The sequence below is a fragment of the Tiliqua scincoides genome, chromosome 1 (assembly GCF_035046505.1).
Source record: "Tiliqua scincoides isolate rTilSci1 chromosome 1, rTilSci1.hap2, whole genome shotgun sequence".
NCBI lineage: Eukaryota > Metazoa > Chordata > Lepidosauria > Squamata > Scincidae > Tiliqua > Tiliqua scincoides.
Window position 1 is genome coordinate 47,534,735 of NC_089821.1, and position 15,191 is coordinate 47,549,925.

Sequence of the window (15,191 nt, forward strand, 5' to 3'; positions counted from 1 at the left end):
CCTCCGCATGTGCAGCCCTTCTCCGGGGCCTACATTTCCCGGCGCACCCTCGCGCCTGGAATTGGCCGAGCAGGAGCTGCTGTCAGCCCGGCTGGGTCTACTAGGCCAAGTGGGCGTTCCCGTCATTAGGCTCTCCCGCTGGAACCGGAAGCGGAGGGGAGAGGGTGGGCTCCCCCCACAGAGCTGGACTTAGGGTTATCAGGTGGGGAGGGGGCTTTGCGCCCCCCCAAACAGACTCCACAGGGAGGGAAAGAGCTGCCCCTCCCCAGTGTTTCTAAAACTGTGGATCCGGACCCACTAGGTGGGTCGCAAACCAATTTCAGGTGGGTCCCCATTCATTTCAATATTTTATTTTTAATATGTTAGACTTGATGGTCTGTGACTGCATTTGGGGAAATGTCACAGATTTGTACTTTCAACAGGCTATTATGAAGATGCTTTTAACAATGATAGTCAATGGGACTTACCCCTGGGTGAGTGTGGGGAGGACTGCAGCCTGGGATTGTAAAAAATTGCCCTGCTTGATGTCACTTCCAGTCATGACATCACTTCTGGTGGGTCCTGTCAGATTCTCATTCTAAAAAGTGGGTCCCGGTGCTAAATGTGTGAGAACCAGTGGTCTTAACAAGGCAGGAAATTAGATTGAAATAAATCCAAGGCTACAATCCTAATCACGCTTTCCTAAGAATAAGCCCCATTGAACAAAGTAGAACTTACTTCTGAGTAGACCAGGTTAGGATTGTGCCCCAAAACTGTTTTATACAAGAAAGATTGAAGTTGTTAACACAATGAAGGGCCTGATCCTATTCCTGGGCAATCGTTGCAAAAGTGCCATAATGCACTTCTGCACTGGTCCTCAGGAAAGGCTAAGGCTCATACTAGTCGGTGCTGAACCTCATCACCAAAAAACAACCCCGCACAGTAGCCAGCAGTAAGTGTTTCTGTGGGCAGTGGGAGAGGCTTTTCAGGATCAGGGGAGGGTGTGCCAGAGGAAGTATTGGGCCAGAGAGGGAGGTGGAGATGGCTGCAGACTTTGCTGCTGAATCCTATGCACATTCCTAGCCTGTAGAGCAAATGCAGACTACAAATTAATATCCCTGCAGTGCAGAAACTGAGGGAAAATTTGAAGGGAAGTATACAGAAACAAAAAAAATGTATACAGAAACAAAAAAAGTGTTCTATCACTGAATCAGTGCAAGATATAAAAATGTAAATACGAGAAAAACAACCTTGAAAGAATGAAGAGTTCCTTTTGAATACTATTGTGCTTAATATAAATGATAGCCTAATCCTAAATGCAAGAGTCCTGTTCCAAAAATAGCAGTATGCTACTTATGTGCAAATAGTTAGGTCTGTCAGTTTTGACAATGCTGATAAGAGAGGATCGGAAGAGGAGTGTTGATTGCTGCCCCACCTTCACCCCAGACAGGTGAGTGGCACTATCAAAGCCCAACAGTGCCAACCATCTATTGTTCCGGATGCTGGATCTAACTATGGGAACTGTGTTTGCAAAACCTTTCTGCGAAAAAGATTCCTGATTCAGAAGAGGAACCATCTGCAAAAGCCTGGGTTGCTTCTGGTATAAGCCTGGTATGGATTACCCTCCTTGGATCAGGGCAAATTAATCTGGAAGCAAGTCCCATTGTCTGCTAGTGGAAATGGCTTCAAAGTACACATTTTCTGGATCAAATGCAACATTATGTAAATGGTTTTGCAGTCATAAAATTGGAGCAGCTGCACAAGCAGTGTTAAAGTTGTACAGATTCTAGAGCAAAACAGAACAAGGGATTTAATCAATTGGATCAGAATGTAGCAAGCATAAGTGCTTGCAACTCTCTAACTTTCTTAGCATTGTCTTTCAAATTGTCATAGGGCTGCAAAATTAACTATCCACCATTCATAATGCCTATATGCCACACAGAATGTAATAAGTACATCTTATTCTACTTTCCACAGGCAAAGTGTTAGATGACTACCACACAAGCAACTAGATCCATCACACATTGTACATACAACTACCAATGTTAGTAAGCTCCACACAATTATTGTCAACTGGACTTACTCCCAGGAAAGTGTGGATAGCCTAAGGCTGCAATCCTATCAAACTTTCCAGCACTGGTGCAACTGCAATGCAGCCCTGAGGTAAGGGGACAAATGTTTGAGTGCCTCCCCACCAAAGGATACATTGTACGCCCCACTGGCACAGTTGCACCAGCACTGGAAAATTAGATAGGATTGGGCCCTAAGTCAGCTGTTAAGCAACTGTTAGTTTATCTTTGAGTAAGTGGAAAACTGAATGCAAACCCTTTTCCACAGAACAAGGGGACTTATTTTATGTCAGCATGCCTCAGTGGCCACATATAGCTGTTGAACTAGGCCAAAAACACTCTTTAATAGTTTAAATTTCTAAGGAATGTGAATTCAGAGTACCAAACTGAGACATCCACTAGGCTTGGTATGACTTGTTTTGTTCAGTGGGTTTAATGCAAGTAGCATAGCTGGATTTTTTCTCTGAATGAATAGTATTTTAAACCCATAAAGAAATGACCAAGCAAAAATATTTATCACACAAGGCAAATTAGTTATTTTGCTAACTCATTTGTTTTAAAAGTAAAAACATTTGGTATACAATATCTAAATATATGTATTTCAGAATAGGTCTATTTCCATATACAGCAATACCTTGTACTTTCATCATGGATGAAAGTAAAAAAAAAAGGATGAATGTCAAAGCATAGACTTATTTTGCTTGCAAATTTATTTTGGCTGGCAAAAACGTAAATAAATAGTTATATAACACATGCAAAACCTCAGTAAATAGAAATAAAAGAAAAATAAACATATGAATGAAGTAGAAAGTTGGATGAAATCAGACTAAAGAGGAAAGCACATGGATGAAATTTGAAATGTAGTTATAATTGAAAATGGCTCAAAGAGTAAGTGGATGAAAGTCAAGGTACTGTTGTAAACACACATTTAAAATTATTACGTAACTTTATTTTACTGTCCATGGGATTCTAGCCATGTAGCCATAACCTGGCCAAGTGGATGGCTCCAAGATGTCTGCAGATATCAGTCCTGGACATCCTAAAGCTGACTGTAGGCAGAAGCAGTTGGCCAGGACAACTGATAGGAAGGGGGTGGAAAGAAGCCAGCAACATTAAATGTAGTGGGGGGGGGAGAGAGAGAGAGAGAGAATCTGAGTGTAGCCGGACAAGGGAAGAGCATGGTGAAGGGAGAGCCAGAAAGGCAGAATGAGGCATCTAGGTTGCCAGAAGGACAAGGAAGGGGGAAAAGAAGAAGTACCGCAAATGGCTTGGGGGAATAGAGAGATAAGAAGGAAAATGCAGACACCCAGAACAAGAAAGAAGACAGGACAGTAAAACGGAGCAAGAAGAAAAGAGTAACAGTGGAGGAGGGGAGAAGCAAGCTCTCCCCAAACCTTCATCAGGAAGCCTCCCTGGCAAGCAGAAGTCGGGAATGACTACCTCACTGTGCAGCTTACCGAGTCCTTAACATCCACCTTAAAAGGGATTCCCTGTTGGGTGTGCCTTTTTCTCCTTGGCAACCCAAACCCTCAAGTCAGGAAGAGCTCTGTATAAGAGGACACTAGCAGTGACTTAGTGAGCTCAACTGGGGGGAGGGCCCTCAAAGGAATAAGAGATTTAAGGAATGGGAGATTTGTGCATCCAAAATGTGTAATAAACCCCTGACTGCAACTGACAACTGCATGGTGGGCCATGGAAGTACAATCAATCCCAATTTACCTTTCTCCAGTCCCCCCCCCCATATGGAGTTATCCCCTTGGCAAGGGGTGAAGGGAGGTAGGACCCCTATACAGTCTGTGACACATGTAACAGGGTCCAAGATTACATCTCAAGCCTCAAAAATAAAACTCTACAATCATGTAAAATTTAAATTAGATTAATATCATCCATTGCTCCTTTGGCCATTATAAATATTGTTGTGGGTCACACTGCCTGACTATCTAAGTTTCCCTTTAACTTTGGTATTGTTTGGTGATTAATAATCAATGTATAATTAAAGCTACATAAAACGATCACACCTATCAGACTGGTTGGGCTAAAACAGGCCTGGATTTGTTAATTTATCTAAGAGAAAAATGAATCAGTTTCAAAAATGAGCAGGGAAAAGAACAGTTTGAGTTTTGGAATTTGCTTCTAAGTAGCATTAGGGGGAGGGCTGCAAGGATGTCCTTAGTTTTTGAATTTGCTGTAGAACCATCTTTTATAGACATACTTGCTTCCCAACCAATACCCAGCTCAACCTGTGTATTTATAAATATAACAGACATTAGAAGATTTAATAAAATTACAAAATAAATTACCATGACACCAATCTTTGTATGTCTTGAGTGTGAAAGAAAACAAAAATGCAGATGAAGTACAGTGCTTAACAGGGAATCTATTCTGTGCAGCCAGATAAAACATGCAGTAGTTCTTTGGTCATGTTATTTTTTACTTCCCTGCAATCACTGCAATTTTTGTTAAATACCCTCCAAAACAACAGTAACCGTATTATCAACACCACAGATTAAAGTGCCAAATATTTGCCTGCCATTAAGACTTGGCATGGCAAATGAGGTGCATGTGTGCTACTAGAAGCTGCTTTCCCCATGTTTCATTTTTCAATGCAGAATGCTATCTCAGATGCAAACACTATAAATATTATGATTAGATTTAGTGCACTTTTAAATATATGCAGCATAAAGACTATATTTCAGAGCTTGGAATTCCATATGGACAGTAGTCCTACTTATGCCTAGTGCTTGTAGAAATGGCTTTGCTGCAGAAACTGAAGCAACATGATCCAATCACCAGTTACCTCTCAAGTTCTTCTTTATGTTTGTACAGTTCTGTCCTGACAGTTGTGCAAGTGTCATGATTTTGAAAATGCTACTATTTTGACAGTGCAGTAATCTCTTCTGTCTTCATTGCATCAGACAGGAAACTCAGCTCGTTGCAGAGGGTCTCATACCTGAAAGCCATCCGAATCTGTGCAACATTTGTCTTTCGAATATCATTCCCTTCAGGACCTTCACTGCAATAATTTATCCCTAAAAATTTCTGTTTTTCCTAAAAAAAAAAAAAAAAATTGATATTTAAAGAAGCCAGTTCATAAGTGCTTCAATTTTTAAAGTCAAATAAAAATGCATGAGTAGCTTGGCCAGGAAAGGTTCACCTCTTCCCCTACTCCCTACAAACAACAACAAAAGAAGAGTGAAGGTCACAAAAAGGAATCTTCCAGCTGTAGCCATTGTTTCGGCAGATAAAAAGCCTATCGCAGAACAGAGGAAATAGGTTGCGGTACAAAATGTGACAATAGTGACAGCAGCAGCAGCAGATCTCATTTGTTCCACAGAAACTATTCCAGGAATACTCAAGGAACACTGGCGCATCAGCACTAATGCCACATTCTGAGGGATTCTTCACACAAAGCGTTTCCTATGTGAACACACATCAAATGGGTTCCTGTAGCAGTTTCCTGTGCATATGCATAGATCTGGACGATGTTCTCCATGTAACTGTATTTTTGGGGGTGGGGTGGGGAGGTTTCAGGTGATATAAAGACAATTCTCTAATCACTGTGACGAGTTGGTGCACATGACAGGCATACTATAGAAAGAGATGGAATAAGAGCTGTTTCATGCAGCCATAATGTGGTATCCATTTTGTACAACAATTTTGCTCCCCTTCCTCCCCGTCCAAAAAGCCTGGGCAAGTCAGTCACCCATCATCTTTCTCCTTTGTCAATAATGTAAACATTTAAAATCATTGGCAAGGGTCCAGGTGCTGCCTGCCAGGAAACCAAGGTAAGTCAAACTAGTAGATTTTATGCAAACTTATAGTCAAGGTATGTCAAATATAATTAATGCAATTACCCAAATTTCTTCCTAATTGTTTTCTGGACTATGATCTACAGATCCAGAATCATTATGGAAGAATAGCATATCAGATCCTACAGGACAACAGAATTGTTTAGGTTTTAAAATCTGGGCCATAAGCCCACCATGACCAGCCTGGAGGGGCGTCCTATGAAATAACCAATTCAACCAGAATCAAGAGCTCTAAGTAAGTATATGACAATATAACTAAATTTTACATGTTGGAAGGGACTGGTTGATTTATTTAGCAGAAAGCAGGAGCTATCTAGTGCTTCCGAGTCTCATACTTCTGTTGTAACCATATATGTATGCATGAAAACAGCATAAATAAATTCAATGTTTTCTCAGCAAGTTAAATTTACCTTATCTGACAAACCGCTTTGTAACACACTGTTCCTTGCTATTTCACACAGGTCACAAGTGCTCAGTTTCCACACTTGAGCTGCTATGGCATATTCCTCCATAAGTGCTTCCTGCAAATAAAAATAATATGATTTAATAGCTAAGCAAATACACTCACTTCCTCTTAAACAAATTCAGTTAAAAATTAAAACTAAATACTCTCAGAGTTTGGAACTGAAGACCACTTTGGACTATCATATATTCAAACTTTTCTCTGAGATCATGAGGCCTAGAAATGTGCTTGATGTTGTTTCCTAAAACACAGTCGTGATTCCCTAAAAGTTGGCAGATGCACAAAAATGCATCAAAGGTCACACTATCTGGGCTGCAAACCTACCTCAGCTGAGACATGGAGAGACATGTTTGTGGTGAAGTATCCAGCATTTAGAATTTAAACCCGGAATAACTAATAATTTCACTATGATTACACTCCTATGCACACTTACTTGAAAGACAGCCTCACTGAACATGGTGTAACTTATTTTTGAGAAAACCTACAGCTAACAGAGCTTTTCATTTAGGGTTGACTGGCAAAGCATTTAATTCAATTTAAAATGGAATCAGCTTCCAAAATTATCTTTGTACAAATTACCTTTGTATAGTGGAATTGCATAGGATCATCTGTAGACAAAGAAACACGGAGTCCCTTGTGTAGAAATTCCCGTAGTGGGTTTTTTGAATACTCCAGGAACAGGCTATTGTTGCTAAGAGGGGACATGGCAATGGGGATTTGTGCAAGATAATAAAGATACTGGAGAACTGGACTCTGAACAAAAACAACGGAAAAGGCATTATTCATTGGTACAGAAAGATAACAGGAAAGGAGATATTCAGTCAAGGAAATGGAAACCATTCAGCTTCAATAATTATGGCTTAGGAACATTTTACTCCCCCTTTCCTCCTTAAACTTGAGTATGTTACATTTGTACAGTTTGGGGGATTGTACAGTTCTGTGCATGTTATGCTAATCCAGTGTTGTGATGTTCTCAGTTCCTGACCCAGGACCCTGAGACATTGATGCTGACCTGTCTGGTCATTATTCCACTGTCATTAGATGTTCAGCAGTGCACTGCAGCAGTGATACAGTTCAGTGATTTGAATTCAGTGTTAAGGCTTCAACTTCAGCTTCCCACACTAAATGGTTAGGAGCTCTTGCGCATATACACTTAGGAACTGCTTAGCTCCACTGCTTTCAGTTGGCCATCTGGGAGGGAATTTCAAACCAAACTGCTCTTTTTGCATTTTTTTAAATTTAAGTGGTTGTGGAGGGAAACCTGTAGCTTGAATTCACAGACTTCAAACAAACAGAAAAAGAAACAGTCTTTAACTGCTTATGATATAAACAAATTTGTTCATTTTTTTTTAAAAAGATGTAATGAGTAATTGAGCCTTCGGACGTTCACCAATGATTTAGTTTTGACAGAAGTGGAAAATGTATATGGTCTTTTGTTGCCTGCTGCAGTTGAACTGTGAATATAATGCAACTTCTCATTCCAAAGTTAACACTTTGCAGCAAAGAAACTTCAACCACATGATAACTACCCCACATTCTATGACCAATATCAGTAGGTATATGTAACTAACACTGCATTTTCCTTGTTGCAGCAAAAAGAAACAGTCTTTAACTGCTTTGTGTTTGTAGATATGACCTGACCTCCAGGAAGGCAGTGGGAAGAGAGATGACAGACTATGAAAGTGTTAAGAAATAGGATCTTTCCACATAGTCTAAGATTTCTAAATTAAAATGATTGAAATTAGAATTATATTGACCAAGTCTGCCATCGTGTGGACAATTGATTTACAATGAGCACAATTCAGCCAAACAAATTCTTTTATTAGGACCAAACTACACATTACTTTAAATGTATGATTTGCCTCTGTATCTATCTTTTGTTCTTTTAAAATAGTTACAGCAGCATATTCATTCAGGGCAGGGACCAAGCTGGGGTTTGGAGACCTCTGATTTAAGGTATGGTATAGTTTGACCCATTGACTTCCATCACAGAGAACAAATCATGGTCCTGGGCTCTCCTATTGAAACCTATGGGACATGACACTCAATCCTACATGTATTTCCTCAGGAGAAAACCCCACTAAGAAGTGCATGTAAATTATGGGCATAATGTGCTTTGTCTGGATTGTTCTCAATGGGCAGCATCCAGGCCTTCGACACAGCAGCCTGCTGTCAGCAAAAGTCCCTTCTGTAAATTGAAGAAGGATGATAATGTACCATGGGTAATATGCCTGTCTATGCATCCAGGGCAGAACCTGAACAAATCTGCAGATCACAGATCTTTTCTCATGTTTGTTGCCATTCCCAACCTATGTGACAAAGTGCTGTACCTTCTTCAGGAGTAATCCATGGGAAATGTTGTCAGCAGTTAGAAAGGCTGACACTAGGTGAGTGATAGAACCAGCTTCTCCACAATGAGGCCGAAACAGAAAAGTGCTCATCCCTCTTTCCCTGCAGAAATTGAAAATAAGATCAGTTTAAAGTTTGTCCAGCATGCATTCACACTTTGCAATTCCTGTCTGTTCATAATGACTGATTATATAAGCTCACAGCACACCTTAGGAAAGCAAGCAATGGGCATCAGAGACAATGAAAATAATGAGAAACTGAGTGATTAAGTAACTCACCTCAGGTCACAGAGCAACTCAGACTGTGGTCTGATTAATATGTGTGTGGGCAATGAGGCACTGTCTGTTGTGTTGTGGCACTAGCCTGTAAATCAGCATTGCTACCGAAAAACAAATGTGGGGAGGGGCCTTCTGCTCAGTGTTCTATTTCCTATATTCTAATTGCAACCACTTGCTCCATGCAAATCACTACGCAAATCAACTGAGTTCAGAGATCACTATATTCAGGCACAGCCAAACCAATGCTTCAGCCTGATGCCACTTCCCCCAACCCAGAAAAAAAAGCAGATACTTATATCAGCTCCTTCCAGCATACAGGACACTCTGCTTTCTGTTTTGCTTAAAGAGATGGCAAAGGGGGAGCCAGGTAAGTTGCTGCCTTTACTTGCTTCTTCCTTACGTGGTCCCTCTAAGATTAAATGGAGGAGGGGTACTAAAGCAGCTCACCACTGCCCAAGCTGGAAAAACTGTATCCAGGTTCGCTGCTTTGCTGCTTGCTCTTTTCCGCATCCCTTCCTTGTGTGTTCTACCCATATGAGAAAGGAAAAAGTGGAGCTCACTGCTGCCCACACAGTTTTTTTTTAGTGCAGGCAATGGTGAGCAGGTTCACTCCCCTTGAGTGGTCTGACCAAACAAGGGAGGAATGAAGGGAGGAAACAGCAAAGCAGATGTTTTGAAGCTGATCAATGAAGCTCACATCTGTGGTAGACTGGAGGGAGGCAATGGCAGACCCAGGGTGAAGGGCACCCCAAATCCCCTTCCCTTGCTATCCATCACTGATGCAAGATGCATCAGGTTGCAATGTGGTTGGGCCAGCCCCAACTCAACTGCAAGCCAGTTCCAATTTTATAAGAGGAAAGATAAAAAGAAGAAATGTTCTTGGGAGGGACTGTGTTAACTGCTAGAAATCCAACTAACTCTGGACTATGAGGAAAAGAATGCTTGAAATGATGGACCACTACTACAGAAGAACAGGTTGCTTTGCATTAATTTTTTTTTAAGACCACAGGAAAGCAAATGCATAAAAATGGACATGCTCACTACCCAACAGGTGCCTGCAACAACTATAGTCACACATATGTGGGAAAGCTGATCACACTGCTAAGAGCTATGTATGTCCAGGAATTGCATGGAAGTACTACAAATTCTTGCAAACTCAGAGACTGTGAAAGGTAAGAAAAAATGATTATGTTCAGCACACAAGATGGCCTAAAAAGTCTTTAAATTTCTCCTAAGTGAACAAAAGAAACTATGAGAAGTAGTAACAACAACTATGAGTAACAACAACTACCACAACAAGCAAATGTTGCACACCAGGGGTCCCCAGACTGAAAGCAGCCAGCAGTAAGGGCAGCATATGCACAGTTCCAGTTAAGAGTGTGTGCAACAGCACCAATCTCTGTTCAGACAGGGAGAAAAAGGTTGTATTCAGCTTTTTCTGCTTTCCTGGTTGCCCAACAGATGATCAAGACCACTGGCTCTTTAATCAGACATTAAAGCATGGAGAAATATGCTTTAATGTCTGAGTTGCTTGCATATGCATCTCCTCTAATTCAGTTAGGATGATTGTCTACATAAAGCCTTGAAGTTGATGCAGAAATACAGTTGTGCCTTGGCATCCACAGAGGTTCCCAGAACCCCTGCAGATGCTAAAACCTTGGCATTCAGCCCTCTGAATGCGACCAGAACTGTGCTCCAGTCGCATTTGGAGGGTGTGTTGAGGGCCGAAAACCAGAACTGATGGTTTTCAGCCCTCAGAAGGCAAGGGCAAGGAACTCTGAGGGCACGGAAGCCATGCACAGCCTCCCTGGCCTTCAGAACACCTTCCAGATGCAGCTGGAGCTCTGCTCTTGTCACATTCAGAGGGTTCAGGTCAGGCCTGGTCGGGACAATGCAGGTCAGCGGAACTGCACTGAGTCAGATCCATAAATGAAAAATCTGTAGATGATCAGGCACCCCCCCCCCCATAGAAACAATCAAACAAAAACAAGCCCTAGAAAGGAGATCTTAAAATACTCTAGTACAGTGTTTCTCAAACTGTGGGTCAGGACTCACTAGGTGGGTGGCAGTCAAATTTCAGGTGGATCCCCATTCATTTCAATATTTTATTTCTAATATATTAGACTTGATGCTACCATGGTATGTGACTGCATTTGGGGAAATGTTACAGATCTGTTCTTTTAACAGATTATTGTCTATATGATAGTAAATGGGACTTACTCCTGGGTAAGTGTGAGTAGGATTGCAGCCTAGGATTGTTAAAAAATTTCCTGCTTGATGATGTCACTTCCAGTCATGACATCCCTTCCGGTGGGTCCTAACAGATTTTCATTCTAAAAAGTGGGTCCTGGTGCAAAAAGCGTGAGAACCACTGCCCTAGTATTTAATTTACTATGGTGTCAGTCCGAGTCATGATTTAGGTTATGTCACACCTTTACATAAGAACCTTGCTGAATCAGGCCAAATGCCCATCTAGTCCAGCTTCCTGTATCTCATAGTGGCCCACCAGATGCCTCAGGAAGCACACAAGACAACAAGATACCTGCATCCTGGTGCCACTCCCTTGCACCTGGCCTTGTGAGATAGCCTATTTCTAAAACCAGGAGGTTGTCCAAACCCATCACAGCTTATAACCTGTGATGTAACATTTCTATTAAAGATTCAGAGATATGATATAAAATACTACTACTTACTTTCTAAGATTGTTGAGAACCATGATGTTTGCGTACATATAATACAAGTAATAGCTATATGGAGGATTTTTTTCACTAGTCCAGATATCAGGGTTGGGACTCTTGTCAGAAAACATATGGTCACTATGTTTGGATTCATCATCCACACTGTCAAACCCTGTCACCTAGAAATCCAAAAACAACAGATATTTATGAGAAAAAACTTCAGAATTGGTAAATAAAAATATAAGACTCTTGGTGAAAATCATCTGGTTATTTCAATCCTAACCTTCTATTCTGTGAAATGTTTAAGGATACTGCCAATCAGTGCTGAAATGTGAGAACTTAATGGTTAAACTACTTTATAGAAATCAAAGACCCAGAAGAATGCAGAATTTAAGGCAGCTACAGGGTCCTGTTTGGAAATGCTTGCCTGTTTCAAAGACTTACCTGACTAAGGGCCCAATCCTAACCAACTTTCCAGCACTGGCATAGCTGTGCCCGTGGGACATGTGCTACATTCTGCAGTTGGGTGGCACTCACGGAGGCCTCCTCAAAGTTAGGGAATGTTTGTTCCCTCACCTTGGAGCTGCATTGCCCTTATGCCGGTGCTGGAAAGTGGGTTAGGATTGTGGCCTAAAATACTCTTTCTTAAACTGAAACCTATAAGCCTACAGACTGACAGTGCTTTGAAGCTGCCTCCTGGCAGCCAGAATACCTAAAAAAACTTGGAGGTCAACAGAAACACTAACTGCAGTATTCCCTTTCTGAGGCCTGTGGACCACTCTACGGGTATTCCACCTCAGTTCCAGGTGAGGAGAATGGGCAGGAAGAAGCAGTTGGCCATGCGCATTGTGAATCCATGTGCATTGTGTAGCACTTGTTGCAGGAATATTCTTTTCTAATGTTATTGTAATGATGGTTGTGACTGCATTCTAAAACAGAAACACTTTAGAATTTTGATCAGCATTCTAATAAGGGATTTCTAACCTATATTATTATTAACCGTAATTTAATATAATTCATTTAACACATAAAAGTTAAAAGTATGATTTATTTTCCTCCTCCCAGTCTACCTAATCCTAATGAAATCAATATGGGGGAGGGGGGTCTCATTAACAAAGTTTGAGAACCGTGGACAGGGCCCTATCCAGAAGAAAGCGCACCAGCTCACCACTGGTGCGTACTGTTGCAAACGTGCTGAAAGGCACACTTATGGTAGTTAGCACTGGCCCTGTGCTGGAGCAGGCTTGGCATGAGCCCGATGGCCAGCCCAAGTCAGAGGCTGGCCGTCTGCCACCTGGCGCTCTGTCCAAAGCGCTGGATAGGGGAGAAGTGGAGGTGTGGGGGAGGCATTCCAAGATGGAGGAAAGCGAGGAGAAGGCGTGGTGGGTGAGGGGGCAGGAGGGGGGTGGGACTGACAGCGCTCAGCTCTGCTGGACCCAAAGCCCCTTTGTCAGGCTTCTTGGCCCCACAGGGACTGCTTCACTCTGTGCCAGCTAAATAGCTAGCACAGGGTCGACTAGCCACATTGCAGGGTCGCTTACCTTACTTGTGGGAAGGGGCCGAATGTCCCCTTCCCCGAAGGTGTTGCAAGCTGTCAGCAGTTGAATTTAGCAACCTGTATAAATTATGCACTTTATAGATATGTTTATTTTGCATAATTTATTCGGCTTTTGTTATCAATGGAGAAGGCCAAAGAAATATGCAAGAGTATGCTGCCCCCCTCCCAACCTCTCAGATGTCAACAGGTATTGCCCACATGTTTTCAAGCAGCTTTGAAAGTTAAAAATTTTAAGTTTTTTTCTGTTTTGATTTTTTTCTGAGGGGAAGGAATAAAACCATCATTTGGAATAAAGAGGAAGGAATAAAATCACTGGGATGATTAAACTGCACCCAATACAGCATTTCAGATGCGCTGTGTGATCTTGAAATCACAAAATGTAAGCAGCCCTAGAGAAGTGTCATCCAGATACTTACATATTTAAGGAAGAGGTGAAGCTCTTTATGGTCCAAAGGATTGATAGTTGCCTCAAACAGAGGTAAAAAGATGTTTTCCAGCATCTTCCCAAAACTAGGCAGAATATTTTTTGACCTAAATATATCACTGAAAGAAACAAAAGTCTTAAATTAACTTTATTTTTTAAAATTTTGCTTTCTTGAGGGACATGACCCATCTGCTTCTATACACAGGACTGTCCTTTGTACAGCTGAACCCCAGGAGAATTCTATCCGTGAATTCCACACAGAATCTGATAGCCACTCTATCCTTCTGTCAAGAATCAGACCATGCTTGGGTCATTCCCAAGAGATACTCCTGTGTCCTGCATCTGTTTATCCATCATCCTGCTCCTCTCCAGGCGGCTGGCACACAACACTGTCTATGTAATCCCCTCCTCCTGGAGCATAACAGGCTGCTAGAAAATGGAATGTGACAAAAAGGTCGATCACCCAATAGCTGAATGAAGTTTTCCACATCTAGCCACTACACCACACTGACTGCCTCTTGTGTTGAACACTGTGGTCATATAAAAGGAATGTATACTGAAACTATATTATAAAAGCAAACTCAAATGGTTGAACGCCCACCAGTTTGCAGTAAAAAGGACCCACCCACCGACAAAGTACTGGTTTCTACACACACAGTGAACTCCTTAAGAATGCAAAAGAAAATATGTTTGTAAAGAAAAAAAATACACACACACTCAAAACCCTAATGCAAACTGAGCATGCTGAGTGACTCCTAGGATTCACAGAATGCTGGGGAGTTTTTCCAAAACAACAGAAGAACACCAGGGATGGAAGAGCGAATTGGCCTGCTTCAATCAAATGCATTTTAGGATTGAGGAGATGCAATTTTTGTTGCAGTCTTCTCTTGTATCATATATCCTAACTGAACTGGAAGTAAAAGTGTTTCTCTCTCTCTCTCTCTCTCTCTCTCTCACACACACACACAGGTAATTTAGGTATGACTTTTTTAGCTGCTAATACACATTTGTAGAGTTAGTATCTTTTTATTGTTAAAAAGCAGCAAATAAATCTTCCTAATAACATTATCACACCTTTTTCCTCTTTACTGTGAACAAGATCAAAAGAATAATTAAAATAAATTAAAATAGGGTTGTGAGAAAGCATAAACCTGTTAAGAATTAATTTACTTCCTACATGTAGTCTGCTGTAAATGAAGAATTTCATCTGCAAATCAGTCCTGAAATCTCTTATTCTGACAGCTTCAGTTTGAATGACTAATGCAATCAAACTGTTTACCATTATGCTAAATAGGAAAATTAAGAATGGCACCCTGCTTTCAAGGCAGTAATGTGACTCTTGGAGCCTTTGAGCTGCTTAACAGTGCTTTGTGGATTCATTTTTCAGCTCCCCAGACTGGAAATAAGCTGATAATAATAATAATAATAATAACAGGTATTTATATACCGCCTTTGTTGGTCTTTATTCAAGACTTTATTCAAGGCGGTTTACATAGGCAGGCTTTATTTAAATCCCTTATTAAATAGGGATTTTTACAATTTGAAAGAAGGTTCTTTCTTTCAAGAACCACTACATTCAAGGTG

At 41.2% G+C, this 15,191-nt stretch overlaps 1 protein-coding gene and 1 long non-coding RNA gene across 4 annotated transcripts in view; one reads left to right on the forward strand and one right to left on the reverse strand.

The window, feature by feature from the left end:
- The first annotated feature begins 117 nt into the window (after nt 1-117).
- Nucleotides 118-5,110, forward strand: LOC136662586 (uncharacterized). Its single transcript, XR_010794988.1, has 3 exons — nt 118-323; nt 1,426-1,590; nt 4,964-5,110. It is a non-coding gene; the product is annotated as an uncharacterized lncRNA (long non-coding RNA).
- Nucleotides 2,459-15,191, reverse strand: part of AMPD3 (adenosine monophosphate deaminase 3) — a 44,643-nt gene continuing 31,910 nt past the window's right edge. For all 3 annotated transcript variants that reach the window (XM_066639829.1, XM_066639830.1, XM_066639828.1), the window contains exons 10-15: nt 13,600-13,726; nt 11,641-11,804; nt 8,651-8,771; nt 6,900-7,073; nt 6,268-6,378; nt 2,459-5,096 (exon numbers count right to left, since the gene is read on the reverse strand). In XM_066639829.1, coding sequence (XP_066495926.1) covers nt 4,920-5,096; nt 6,268-6,378; nt 6,900-7,073; nt 8,651-8,771; nt 11,641-11,804; nt 13,600-13,726 — 874 coding nt within the window. In that variant the 3' untranslated portion in view covers nt 2,459-4,919. The remainder of the gene's footprint in view (nt 5,097-6,267; nt 6,379-6,899; nt 7,074-8,650; nt 8,772-11,640; nt 11,805-13,599; nt 13,727-15,191) is intronic.